The sequence below is a fragment of the Lipotes vexillifer genome, unplaced genomic scaffold (genome assembly GCF_000442215.2).
Source record: "Lipotes vexillifer unplaced genomic scaffold, Lipotes_vexillifer_v1.1 scaffold371, whole genome shotgun sequence".
Taxonomy (NCBI): Eukaryota; Metazoa; Chordata; class Mammalia; order Artiodactyla; family Lipotidae; genus Lipotes; species Lipotes vexillifer.
The window spans coordinates 2,100,290-2,114,425 of record NW_006786304.1 but is presented as its reverse complement, the minus strand read 5'-3'; the positions used below and the strand labels follow the sequence as shown (position 1 = coordinate 2,114,425).

Below are 14,136 nucleotides of genomic sequence, written 5' to 3'. Positions count from 1 at the left end.
ACAAGTGTGTGGGGGGCGTCCCTGGTGGCGCAGCAGTTGGGAATCTGCCTGCCAATGCAGGGGACACGGGTTCAAGCCCTGGTCCGGGGAGATCCCACATGCCGCGGAGCAACTAAGCCCGTGCGCCACAACTACTGAGCCTGAGCTCTAGAGCCCGCGAGCCACAGCTACTGAAGCCCGCGCGCCTAGAGCCCGTGCTCCGCGACAAAGAGAAGCCATAGCAGTGAGAAGCCCACTCCCCGCGGCTAGAGAAAAGCCCGCACGCAGCAACAAAGACGCAACGCAGCCAAAACTAAAAATAATTAATTAATTAAAAAAAAAAAAAAGAGTGTGTGGGATGAGAGCTATTGTCACAGCCATCTTTGGAAAGTAGAATCTGCCCCAGCTGCCACAGCAGTAACAGATTAGCCAGGCTCTGTTTATTTGGCATTGCTGGCACATGATTCCAAAGTAGAGCGGGATTCGCCGAGCTTAGGTCACCTGAGCTACAACGGAGGCAGGAAAGAAACATTTGTCCTTACTGGTTTCAACAGAGGGTAACAGGCTTTCGGATGGCAGGGGTTCTTTTTAATGTGGGAGTGGGATGCACATGCTAGTCAACCCTCCCTCCAAAAAACCCATGACCATCCACCCCTTTGAACACTCAACATCAGTATGTATCCTTTGCTCTACGCTTATATTCTCTTCCCCCAAAAGTTCTTTTTTAAAAAAATATTTTTTTATTTTTGGCTGAGTTGGGTCTTTGTTGCTGCACGTGGGCTTTCTCTAGTTGTGGCGAGCGGGGGCTACTCTTCGTTGCAGTGCGTGGGCTTCTCACTGCGGTGGCTTCTCTTGTTGCGGAGCACGGGCTCTAGGCTCACGGGCTTCAGTAGTTGTGGCTCCCAGGCTCTAGAGCACAGGCTCGGTAGTTGTGGCGCACGGGCTTAGTTGCTCTGCAGCATGTGGGATCTTCCTGGACCAGGGCTCGAACCCGCGTTCCCTGCATTGGCAGGAGGATTCTCAACCACTGTGCCACGAGGGAAGCCCCTGCCAAAAGTTCTTATCTAAGCTCTCCCTGCACAACTAACTCTTGTACAACCAAGACTACATCACACTGCCGCCCTAGACAACAAAAACTTTCTTTTTTTCTTTTCCTTTTCAACCTGATGAGGGGAATTTATTCTTAGTTTTTCTCATCAATATTTTGTTATTTTCAATGTACAGGTATTTACATATATATATTTAATCATCACTATCATTTCTTTCTTTTTTTTTTGACAATGCTGTGTGGCTTGTGGGATCTTAGTTCCCCAACCAAGGATTGAACCTGGGCCCTCAGCAGTGAAACCTCGGAGTCCTAACCACTGGACCACCAGAGAATTCCCTCATTTCATATTTTTGATGCTTTAACAAACCCGGAAACTTTCTGGGACCCAGAACCTTCCTGGGAACAAGATATGTATATTTTTATCAACACAAACTTTCAGTAGTTACATTTTCCAGTGCAAGTCTAGAATCACTGGGGAATAGACATTGCCCCTCCAAATTAAAATGTATAAATATCTACACATGGGACAGCATGGATGGAATTGGAAAATTCATTGATTCCACAAATACTTTCTCAGCTTCTCCTCACGCCAAGCACTGTTCTAGGCACTGGAGATACAGTGGTGAACCAAAAAAAGTTCCTGTTCTCTTGGAGCTTCTGTGCAAGACAACAAAAAATAAATATGTGGTGGTGATAAGTGCTACAAAGGAAAAATGTAGTGAGATAAAGGGCTGGGAGAGCAGGAGTTGCTAAATGAGATAGGATGGTCTAGGGAAGCTTTGTGATAAGGTGATAGAGTAGAGATTTGAAGCAAGTCAGGGAGGGAGCTATGGCAGGAAAGAATGTCCCAGGAGAGGGAGGGAAGAGCAAGTGCAAAGGCCCTGAGGCTGGAACACGCCTGGCGTTGGAGGAACAGCATGGAAGCAAAGAAACCACTGTGGCAGGAACAGAGCTAGCGAGGGGGAAGAGAGGGGCAGATGGGGTCACGGAAGTAGAGGACCAGATCTAGGACCTTGTGCGCCATGGAGAGGATTTCAGCTTTTACTCAGAGTGACGGGAACCGTGGAAGGGTGCTGAGCAGAAGAGCGACAGCAGCTCATTCGCATTTTAATGGGATCCCTACGGCTGTTTTGTGGAAATAAATTGTAGGGGACAAAGGCAGATGATATTTCAGTACTAGTTTCTGCAAGTCTGCGAGGAACCGTGCTGGTATTTATGACTTCCCTCCTTCATCCACACTCCATAGAATCCTCACCTAGAATCTCAGCTGGTTGGACTCTTGAGGAAGGTGGAAGGCAGGGTGCTGATGAGAGGGCGCCTAGCATCCCAAGCAGTAGGTACATGAGCCAGGGCCAGAGTAACAGGGGAGTGGGTGCCTGGGATCACTGTGTGTAAGCTTGTCCCAGGGAGCACTTTTGTCCACGCGCGAGTTTACATGTGCGTCCTGCGATGATCTAGTGCAGGTGGGGTTTGCACGTGAGCCTGTGTGCTTCTGCGTTTGAGCCTTGCAAACCTTCCCTGAGTGCCTGCTCCGAGTCTGGCCTTTGCAGGGCAGTGTTGGGGACACAACAGTGACTGAAACAGCCCTGGCCCTCCCCTAACCGGTTCCCGGTCCAGTGGGGGAGACAGACTTGTCCCCAGACAGAGATGACCCAGAATGTGCAGGGCTGGGGTCGGGGAGCCCAGAGGAGGCGCCTGAGTCAGCCTAGGGGAGCAGAGAGAGCTTCCTGGAGGAGGGGATGGTGCGGCTAACGCTAAAAGGTCACCTCTCCCAATATAACAATTGCTCTCCTGTATGGACAAGGTAGCCTTGACCAGCCTAACCAATAACTCCGAGGCTGACCTGTAATCTAAGGCTTCCGTGGTGTCTGACCGGTGACCACCCCACCCCCAGCTGATCAGAGGCCCGGGGAACCTCTCCCAGCATGACCAGCTGCCCCCTATTCTGACCAGTGTTGAGGGCTAGCTTCTCCCAGGTAACCAGTGAAATCTCACCCCCATCCCCCAGCCAGCGTCTAGGGATTTTGTCCCAGTCAGGCCTGGCTTGTGAGGAGCTGTGCACAGACTGATCTGTAATCCCAAGTCTGACCTGTGACCCTTCCTTCTGACCCATGGCAGGGGCTCCTCGCTTCCCTCAGGTGCCCTGGTCTTCTCCCCTCCCCCACTCACCTGCTACTGCCAGCCGGATTCTCTCCCCTCCCCCCAAAGTTGGGAGGGAGTGAAGGGAAGAGAAAGAGAGGGAGGGGGGGTGGCATTCGTGGGATTCCCTGGATGGGGGGAAGACAGGGAGGGCCCTACGGAGAAGAGCAGAGGAAAGCGCACGCGCTGCCCCAGTATCTCACAGAGGCCCGGGCGGACCTGGGATCTGAAGCCCATTCGATACAAGAGATTGAACTGGTGGGTTCCAGGCCACTGGTCCGACAGGAAAGCAGCCTGGAGCACTGGCCACTGGGGAGGCTTCACGGGGCATACTGAGAGAAGCTGTTCTAGGCCTCTGGTCAGGCTGGGGATTGCTGGTTGGACTGGGGAGGCCAGTGCAGGCCACTCGTTGGACCGGGACCAGCTGTTTGAAAACGATGAGGCGAGCCCAGGCCACCGGCCATGGTGGGAACGAGTCCCCCGGTCAGATTGAGGGGGAGAGAGAGAGAGAGAGGGTCCGCGGTTGTCCATTGAGGTCCCCGCTCGGGACACCGGATGGACTGGTCGGTCAGGCCACCCGCCGCGGGCGCTGGGCAGCCTGAGCCTGACACCCCGCGGGCTGGGGGCGGAGGGAGCCCCGCTCCCGGGTGTGCGCTGGGAGGTCGGCTCCGGGCAGTGGGAGGTCCTGGCCCCGCGCCCGGGTTTGGGAGGGACGAGGGGGGCCGGGCGGGGCGGGGCGGGGCTACCTGGGGCGGGGCCTCCTCGCTCCAGCCCTGCGGCCGCCGATCCCCCGCCCGGGCTCAGTTGTTTCCTCCGCTGCTGCCGCGCCCGCCGCCGCCGCCCGCCACCTTGAACATGGAGCCCCCGGACGCCCGGGCCGGGGCGCGCAGGGCCCCGCGGCTGCTGGTGCTCGCGCTTCTGCTGGGGGCGCACCGAGGTATGGCTCGGGCCGAGAGCAGGGCGCGACTCAGGGGCGGCCCCTGGGGGACCCCGGGAAGGGAAGAGGGGAGGGGCTTTCACCGACCCAGGAAGCCTAACCTGGGAACCCCAGGGAGGAGGGATATGGGAGCATGGGGTGCCCCTCCCAGTGAGAGACCTGGGGACAGCCAGGCAGAGGGGCTGGGGATCCACTGCAGTGGATTAGAGGCGACCTGAGAAGTCGCGGGACCCAAGAGCGCGGGCTCTCCTCTCCCTCCCCTACTCAGACCCTGGGATCTGCCCCCAGAGGTCCAGGCTTTCAGTGGCTGGAGCTTTCCCCGGCACAGAAGAGACCAAAACAGACCTCCCCGCTCAAAAGTTGTCAAGTTTTGAGAGGGTCAGGGATGCTGTGTCTAGAAACCAACAAGTTACGTGCATTTGAGGGTTCTCCCCCATGTAGATTCAGAGCCCAGACTCAAAAGGACCCGCCTGCCCCGCCTCCACCTCCATGGGAAAGGGCTGGGGCACCAGCCCTGACAGCGGAACCAAGTGTTTCCAAGTGACAGTGCCCCCTTCCCGGAGGCCCCAGATAATAAATCCACACACCTGCATGGTGGTGGGAGGAGGGGAGGAGGCCCTGAGGCACTGGCAGCAGAGGGACAGAGAGATGAGAGAAGTGGGGGAGAGAGAGATCTCTTCATCTGTCCTTGCTGTCTGCCGCTCAGACCCAGCCCAGGGTACCAGCTTGGTCCCACCTCCCTCCCAGGGGGCAGGCCTGAGCCACAGGTGGGTGCCTGGGAATCCAGGCCCCTGGCACAAGCATGGCAAGTAGTGGGTCCCCAGGGGCAGAGCTGGGCCAGGCTGGGCGGGGAAGGGACCGGAGGTTCTAAGAATTGAGAGCTCAGGCCAGGATGCCAGCCCAGAGAGTGAAAGAGCTTGCTTTCCCCATGCGAGCAGCTCTATCTGCCAGGATCCTGGGACAGGAGTGCCGGCCCTCAGCTCCGTTCTCCCTTGGAACCCAGGATCCGGGGCCTCAACCCTATACTGTTCTGAGGTGACACACTGCTCTACCAAAGAGTCAGAGGGGCCAAGGAGCGGGCAGGGGGCTCAGGCAGGTCTGAGCCAGCCTGTCCCTCCCACATTCCTGAAACCTGCCCAGCCCTGTCCCCCTCACCGCGCCCACACACCCACCCTGCCTCAGCTCTGGCCCAGCCCCAGCCCCAGCCTCGCACTCCTGAGGGAGAGGGCCAGGGGCAGGGCCGGGCCACACGGAGACTGAGAGATACGCAGAGACCGGGAAACTAAGAGATGGAGACCCAGGGGGAGGGACACACATGCAGAGGTGGCGACTAAGATGAGAGAGAGACGGTTATCCCACAGCACTGTGCCAGGCCCTATGCAAAGTGCTTGAGGCAAAAGAATGAGCCCACCCAGCCCTGCGCTTGAGGGGCGTTTGGTCTAGTGAGAAAAGCAAGGACAGACATGATTTGAGCCCAAGAGGATTGAATGGAGGCCACCGGGGCCCTTGGTGGCCCAGGGGAGGAGCGCTTAGTTCTGCAGGTGAAGGGCGAGATGGAGAGAAATGCTGATGGGATCTGAAGCTCAGAGGCGCAGAGCTGACAGATGAAGGGAGAGAGGAGCTGGGTCCTGGGGGAGGAGGGCCCGGGGGTCTGGATCCTGGGTCTGAGGGGGGAGGGGCCGGGGGCCTGGATCCTGGGTCTGAGGGGGGAGGGGCCGGGGGCCTGGATCCTGGGTCTGAGGGGAGAGGCGCCGGGGGCCTGGATCTTGGGTCTGAGGGGAGAGGGAGGTCTGGATCCTGGGTCTGAGGGAGGAGGGGCCCGGGGGCCTGGATCCTGGGTCTGAGGGGAGAGGGGCCGGAGGCCTGGATCTTGATCCTGGGTCTGAGGGAGGAGGGTCTGGGGGCCTGGATCCTGGGTCTGAGGGGGGAGGGGCTGGGGGCCTGGATCCTGGGTCTGAGGGGGGAGGGGCTGGGGGCCTGGATCCTGGGTCTGGGGGAGGAGGGGCTGTGTCTGGAAGACTACCTACTGGTGGTGGTGGGAGAGAGCTCAGTCGCCCTCCCGCAGGTGTCAAGGCTGAGGTGCGCCTGTCTGTGCCCCCTCTGGTGGAGGTGATGAGGGGGGAGCCTGTCACTCTGGACTGCACCCCTTTGGGAGCCCATGACCATTTCGTGCTGGAATGGTTCCTGGTGAGTGCTGCTGGCTGGGGGCCAGGGGATGCCATAGGGGAGCCTGAGAGTCGGGGCGCAGTGGGGCTGCAGACGTTCATCCCCTCGTCAGAGCCCAAAGGCCTCTAGAAGCTCCACCAAGCTGCCTTTCCATTTTACAGGTGGGGAAACGGAGGCCCAGCAAGGGGGAGGCCCTCTCCAGGGTCCCCTGGTGTCCAGGCACAGCCGAGGCTAGAATGCAGAAGTCCCCCTTAGAGCGCTGGCTCTTGAGAGAGGACATATAGCGGCAGACACCCAGAAAGCAAGAGCCTGGGGGGTGGGACTAAAGAGAAAAAGAAAAGAGTGGGAGAGACAGGGAGGGAGAGGGAGACAGGTGGGAACAGAGTGAGATGGAGAGAGAGAGAACGTGAGGCAAAGAGATCCACGGAGCAGCAGAAAGGGACATCGAGGAGGGAGGGCCAGGCTGGCCAGGCAGCCCCCAGCTGAGGCGCTCCGCCACCCACAGGCCGACCGCTCTGGGGTTCGCCACCGCCTGGCCTCTGCCGAGCTGCATGGCACTGAGCTCCAGGACAAGGTGCACGACTCCCGGGGCCGCAGCCCACCATACCAGCTGGACTCCCGGGGGCGTCTGGTGCTGGCCGAGGCCCAGGTGGGCGACGAGCGGGACTATGTGTGCTTGGTGAGGGCGGGGGCAGCAGGCACTGCCGAGGCCACCGCGAGGCTCAATGTGTTCGGTGAGTGTCTGGGGCCCCCCCCAAGTAGCCGCCCTGGGAAGGGGCAGGCCGGTGAGAACCCCGGGAAGGAGCTCCTGACATAACATCTCTCCCGTAGCGAAACCAGAGGCCACCGAGGTCTCCCCCAACAGAGGGACACTGTCGGTGATGGAGGATTTCGCCCAGGAGGTACCTCGGGCCACACCTTGATTCTAGGGCTCTGGGGGCGGAGGGGGCTGGGGACCTGGTCTCCTCCATCCTAAGGTCAGGAGGGGCTGGAGGCTTGGGCTTCCTAGTCTGAGGAATAGGGTGCTGGGAGCTGGACTCCTGCGTCTGGCTGGGGAGAAACCCTAAGGGAGGGGGACCCAGACTTCAGGGTCCTGGCTCCGAGCCCATTGCGGGCCTGTGTCTGCCCCAGATAGCCACCTGCAACAGTCGCAATGGGAACCCGGCCCCACAGATCACGTGGTACCGGAACGGGCAGCGCCTGGAGGTGCCCATGGAGGTGAACTCCGGTGAGCGCGCGGGAGCCCAGCTAGACTCCCTGGGGGCTGCGGCGGGCTGGGGCCGGGCTGGCTGACCCCCTCGTCCTTCCCTCTCTCCCAGAGGGCTATATGACCAGCCGCACAGTCCGGGAGGCCTCGGGCCTGCTGTCTCTCACCAGCACCCTCTACCTGCGACTCCACAAGGCCGACCGGGACGCCAGCTTCCACTGCTCCGTGCACTACCGCCTGCCCACGGGCCGGCACGGCCGCCTGGACAGCCCTTCCTTCCACCTCACCCTGCACTGTGAGTCCATGCCAGCCTCTGATCGCCCTGACCTTGGACTCTACACATCACTGTGGCCTGACCCTCCAGGCAGACTCATGAACCACCACTCCACGCTGACCTTCCACTCCCTTAGCTTGTGGTGCAGTTTGTACTGGCTTCTGGCCTTTGACCTCTGTGCTCAAATGGTAGCACGAGCCCCACCCTGACTTCTGACACCCCCCATAGCACCCTGAACCCCACAGAGTTTCATGACTAAACGTTGTGTCCCATCCTTTCACACCACATTGGGTCCCCTGAATCTCACATTGACCTGTCACTCACACCGACCTCTGACCCTTGACCTGTTCTCTCAACCTATCTCAACCTCTGACCTCGGGTCCCTGATCTCAGAATAAGTGCAAACCTGAGCCTTGAAAGATAGAACCTCCAAAAAAAAAAGAAAGATAGAACCTCTAACCTTCCACTGACCTCTCTCCCTTAATCCAGCCCTGCCTCTTACAGTTCACCCTGATCATGAGTCTGCCCTTTCCCTTAGATCCCACGGAGCACGTGCAGTTCTGGTTGGGCAGCCCGTCCACTACTGCAGGCTGGGTTCGCGAGGGTGACTCTGTCCAGCTGTTCTGCCGGGGGGATGGCAGCCCCAACCCAGAGTACACGTTTTTCCGCCTTCAGGTAACCCACCCCATCATTCCCTTGGAACCGCCAACCTCTGACCTCTGCAACATACTCACCTGCACCAACTTCTGACCTTTCACATGAGTGGTGCCTGGCTTAGCAGGGCACCTGTCCGGTGACCCAGGAGCTATCAGGACCTCTGACCTCTGATTTGAGAGAGTCCTGACTCACCGTGATGCCTGACTTGGATGACCCCTGACCTAGCATGGCCCCGCCAGCCTAAGGCATCTCCTGAACCAGGTTCCTCATTCCTGGTCCCCCAGGACAAGCAGGAGGATGTGCTAAAAACAAATCTCGAGGGGAACTTGACCCTGGAAGGGGTGCAGCGGAGCCAGAGCGGGACCTACGGCTGCAGGGTGGAAGACTACGACGCTGCCGAGGACACAGAGCTCTCCAAAACCCTGGAGCTGCACGTGGCCTGTGAGAGCCCCGGGAGAGCGGGAGGGGGTGCCTGGCACCAGCCGCCTCCTCACCCTCACCCCACCACGGCCTGCCTCCAACCCTTTCTATGGTCCCTGCCCTGGTCCAGATGCCCCAGGCCCCTCCAGTCTCCCACACAAGGCAGCCAGAGAGCCCTTTCCAAAGCATAAAAACCTGACCTTCCCCTGCTTGGAACCTGCCATGGCTCCCCAGTGCTCTCGGGAGAAAATCCATGTGCCTCACCATGGCCTTCGAGGCCCACCTGGCTGGCCTCACCTTCGGCAGACCCTTCTCCCGGCCAAGGCATTCTCCCCATCATGCCACAAGCTCCTCTCTCCTCTTTCCTACGATAACTCCCCATCCTCTCTACCATCCATTCTGGATCAATCTCATGGGTCCCAGTCTTCTAAGAAACCTTCTCTGTCCACCTGGACGCAAGCCCTGTGTGAAGGCTCTGTCCCTCCTCGACACTCCTTCCACCTCCCTTCCTGGGGCTAGGCCCTGTGCCAGTTGTCGGGGACACCTCTGTGAACAAGACAGCCCAGTCCCTGCCACCACAGAGCTCCAGGTCCGGTAGGGGAGACAGATGGTAAACACTGAACAAGACGCTTTGAGTAGCAATCCTGCATCTACAGAGACTAACACAGAGGGATGGGATAAGGAATTGCCCGGCGAGCGGGGATTATTTTAGATTGGGGGTGTTGAAGGCTGCATCCCTAGGAAGCAGATTCTGACTGCAGGCAGGAAACCTACGGGGAGTGCCTTGGGATCCACACCTATTGGGGGATGGGGAGGGGAAGGAAGCAGGATTGGGCAGGGGGGGAAGTTGGGCTTCAGTCTAAGGAAGACCTCAGTCGGCCCCGCAGGACACTCGGAGGCTGGGATATCCCCAGTTGGGGAGTGGGGGCCGGGCCTTTATACCGCCCACGTCAACCCATTATTGGATGTGGGCTGCCTGGGGGAGCGGGGGACATGTCCTTGAACGAGGGGCTCTCTGAGGCTCAGGCAGTTTCCAGAGCCGGCTGACAGCTGAGGGCTGACAGCTGACATCCTTCTCAACAGCTGGGGGAACAAATCCTTCAGTGCCAAAGGGGAAGCCTGAGTGTCCACAATAGAGGGTCAGAGAGGCCTCTCTGAGAAGGGGGAATTTGAGTAGGAAACCAAAGAATGGAATCAGAAATACAAAAAGCCAGAAAAAGAGCATTCCAAGCCAAGGAAACAGCACATGCAAAGGCCCTGAGGCAGGACCCAACTTGGCATACTGTAAAACAACAGGGAGAGAATAGGGTAGCTGGAGCTCCTGGGATAAGGGGGGAGGGTGGGAGATGAGGTGGAAGCAGTGGGCAGGGTCGACCAGGCAGAGTCTCTTGGCTTCATCAAGGAATGTGGCCTTGATGCCCACGGTACTGGGGAACCACCTTGATGCCCACGGTACTGGGGAACCACCGCAGGATTTTAAGCAGAGGCAAGAGCTGACCAGTGTGTTTTGAAAAGATCCCCCTGGCTGCGCAGCAGAGGATGGACCAGAGAGGATAAGAGTCTTGCCTACTAGGGAGACCAGTGAGGAGGTGACTGCAGCCATCAAGGCAGTTGGACCCTGGGGTCAGAGATGGAAAGAAGGGAGAATGTCCATTTGAGGGGGCGGGGGGGGGGCTGGGCAGAGCAGAGAAATATTTGATAAAAGGATGGGTAGTACAGAGGAGGCCAGGGTTTGGGTGGTAAGTCAAAGAAGGAGCGCCTCACCCCTCCAAGGTTATCCATTAACCTTGGGCCCAGGCATCAGCTCTGGAGGCAAGTGGTCGAGGTGGGCATGTATTTTGGAGTTAGATTCCTAGATCTGGGCTCCAGGACCCGGCTGGGAGAGTGGAGAGTTCATGGCGCTGGGGAGAATTTGGCATTCTCTGCTGACGATTGTCCGTTCACGTCTGCACCCCCGACAGCCCTGGAGAGTCCCTAACCGAGTGGGTGAGGGTCCGGGGAAGATGACAGTCTGTACCCCCCTCCAGACCTGGACCCCCTGGAGCTGAGCACTGGGGAAGAGCTTTCCTTACCCCTGGGCAACAGCACAGCCGTGAACTGCTCCGTGCGAGGCCTGCCCACCCCAGCCCTACGCTGGACCAAGGTGAGAGGGAAAGGCGTCCCCCCAGCACAAGACCCCCCGCTCCCATCGACCCCTCCCTTCTCTCACGGCCAGCCTGACGACCTCTTTCTCTCCCCACCCAGGACTCAGTACCCCTGGGGGACAACCCCACACTCTCCCTCCGCTCCGTCACCTTCGATTCCGCCGGCACCTACACGTGTGAGGCCTCCATGCCCGCGGTCCCCGTCCTTAGTCGCACCCGAAGTTTCAAGTTGCTGGTCCAAGGTTTGGGGGCGGGAGCACAGGGGTAGTGTGGGAGAGTGGGGGGCCAGGACCAAGCAAGACAGGGGTCCGCGGCTGGCCCTTCTCTCTCTCCTCGTTCTCTCTCTGTCCCCTTCCCCGGGGTGCCTCCCTCTCACCTCCTTCCCACCCCACCACCCGCAGGCCCACCAGAGTTAAGGGCAGAGGAGACTCAGCCCAAGGCGGAGGGCGGCTGGAGGGAAGGAGGTGAAGTCAGGCTGACCTGCTACGCACGCGGCTACCCAGAGCCCAAACTCAGCTGGAGCCAGTTGGGCGGCAGTGTAAGGGACCCTCCTCTGCATCCCGAACCCTCTGGCACCCTCCCCAAGTCCCTGCCCCCTCAACGGTCCAAGCACTGTGTGTCACCCACCCCACGCCCCTCCGCCGACCCCTTCCCCTTCACCTGTGCCCTCACCCGAGCCCTTGGCCCCGCGAGCCCAGGCCTGACACGAGCCTCCACAGCTAGCAGAGCCAGCCCCCGGAGGCCAGGGCTGGGTGAGCAGCTCCCTGACCCTGAAGGTGACCAGTGCCTTGAGCCGAGATGGCGTCTCCTGTGAGGCCTCCAACCCCTACGGGAACGACCGGCATGTCTTCCACTTCGGCACTGGTGAGTGACCGTAGTGGTGGGACAGGAGCCGGGTGCGGGGCAGACACCGCGCTGCTGGCTGACCACCTCCCCCTCCGTCCTGCCCTGCAGTGGCCCCCCAGACCTCCCAGGCTGGAGTTGCGGTCATGGCCGTGGCCGTCAGCGTGGGCCTACTGCTCTTCATCGTGGCCGCCTTCTACTGCATGAGACGCAAGGGGCAACCCGGCTGCTGCCGGCGGGGGGAGAAGGGATCTCCGTGAGTGGCGTGCCACCTTGAGATTGACCTCTCGAACCCAACTCTGACCTCACCCCCAACCTCTACCCCAAACCAACCACATCCCCAACTCCAGCTCCGTCGCCAGTAAGGTGCCGTCCCATCTCCGACCTCAGACCTGATCCATGACCATCCCCTCCCCCATCCTCATCCCCAGCTACAGCCCCACCCAACCCATAAGCACCTTCCGACCCCCCCAAGCCCACCTTAACCCCAGTCCCATCCCCCATCTCATCCCCACCTCTGATCCCAACCCCAGCCCATAACTATGCCCAAACCCACCCCAACCCCAGTTTAACCCCAGCTGTACCCCAGCCTCCTCTGCCCCGACTCCAACCCCCTCTCCAGTCCCAACCCCAAACCCAGCCCATAACCGTCACCAAACCCGTCCGCATCTAACCTCCATGTCTCCATCCTCAGCCCTGACACATAAACATCCCCATCTCCAACCCCAATCCCGACCGGGCCCCTAACCTCACCCCACACTCCAGCTTCCTCTCCATCCCCAGCCCCTCCCACAGCCGCATCCTCAATTCCAGCCCTGTACCCAGCACCAAACGAAGCTTCAGCCACATGCCCATCCCCAAGGCCCCCCTGCAAACCCCATCCCGTTCCCATTCCTAGCTCCAAACCCATCCCCATCTGACCTCATCTCCAAGCGCAGCCACACGGCCGCCCTCGGCTCCATTCCACAGCCATCCTCCAAACCGACCCCAGCGACATCACCAGCTCCAACTCCAACAGCATCTTCGACCATGGCCTCAGCCTATCCCCAACCCCAGTGCCACTACCACCTCCTACCCTGTCCCAGCCCGTTCCACCCATCCCCAAATCCATCCCCATCCAACACACGCCGTGCCCAGCTCCTTCCCTGGCCGTGACCACCTCCAACATGCTGCCTCCTGCCACTAGGCCACCTGGGGAACCTGAGCTGAGCCACTCAGGGTCAGAGCGGCCGGAGCAGACGGGCCTTCTCGTGGGGGGTGCCTCTGGAGGAGCCAGGCATGGGAGCAGGGGCTTTGGAGATGAGGTGGGTGAGGGCCTGGGCACCCTGGTGAGGGGAGTGCCGGGGGTGGAACAGCCTCTATGAGCCCAGGCTGACCCCTCAATCTTCTCCCCAGTGCTGAGCCCGAGGACCTCCCAGAGGCAGTCACTGAACCCCACCTGGAGTTGCGGGCACCAGAAAACCAGCCCTGCCCATGCCTCCACCTGCCCCCGCCTTCCCGGCCTTCCCTCATCCCTCTCGGGCCCTCCCTTCCTTCCTCTGCAGGCTGGGCAGGGACCACGGCAGCCCTACCGCTGCTGGGAGGAGACCTTCCTCCAGGGAGTATGACTCTCCCAGGCCCCAGAATAGCTCCTGGACTCAAGCCCAAGGCCTGGCCTTGGGACGAGACTCGAGGGTCGGCTGGCCGGGGCTATTTTTACCTCCTGTCTCCACTGCTGGTCCCCCCACCTGACGTCCTGCTGCAGAGTCTGACACTGGATCCCCACCTCGCCCCCCACCCCTGCCCTTGCCCCCTCATCTGTGGACACTGGAGTCTGGAATAAATGCTGTCTGTCACGTGGACACCATCCTGTGGCCAGAGCCTCCTCCAGGGGATGAAAGGGGAAGGAGGCGCAGGTGGCCTTAAAACACTTTATTTTCCTTCCTAATTGAGGACTTCAAAATTAATAAATGGCACCATCTGCATTTTTTTACCAATTGTACTTGGTGTTTTATATAGCACAATTTATATTTATTTATATTATTAATTTATATTTATCATAAATAAATAACAAAATATTTATTCATTTCAAAAGTCATTAAAATCTTCTTTTAAAATAAGAAGACATATGGAAGCGCCGCACACCTGCACAGAGCAATTGGAGAGAGGGAGAGAGAGGGAGAGAGAGAGAGAGAGGGAGAGAGAGGTGACTCAGCTGGATGAGGGTGGAGGAGAGAGGTGCTGGGGGTCCAGAGGGAGGTGAGCCTGGCCCCTGAGGACCAGTGCCTATTTGCGGGGTGGGGTGCTGCCCCCTTAAGTAAAAGTTCCCAGTCTCTCTTGCCA

The 14,136-nt window shown here is 59.4% G+C and overlaps 1 protein-coding gene across 1 annotated transcript; it reads left to right on the top strand.

Moving 5' to 3' along the window:
- The first annotated feature begins 3,985 nt into the window (after positions 1-3,985).
- On the top strand, positions 3,986-13,660 carry BCAM (basal cell adhesion molecule (Lutheran blood group)). The gene is made up of 15 exons (XM_007458556.1): positions 3,986-4,103; positions 6,169-6,290; positions 6,775-7,003; positions 7,101-7,171; positions 7,401-7,497; positions 7,589-7,771; positions 8,289-8,425; positions 8,692-8,848; positions 10,855-10,970; positions 11,072-11,213; positions 11,373-11,509; positions 11,691-11,835; positions 11,926-12,070; positions 13,001-13,118; positions 13,210-13,660. The coding sequence occupies exons 1-15, from the start codon at positions 4,022-4,024 to the stop codon at positions 13,213-13,215; spliced, it is 1,887 nt and encodes a 628-aa protein (XP_007458618.1). The 5' UTR covers positions 3,986-4,021; the 3' UTR covers positions 13,216-13,660.
- The last annotated feature ends 476 nt before the right edge of the window (positions 13,661-14,136 follow it).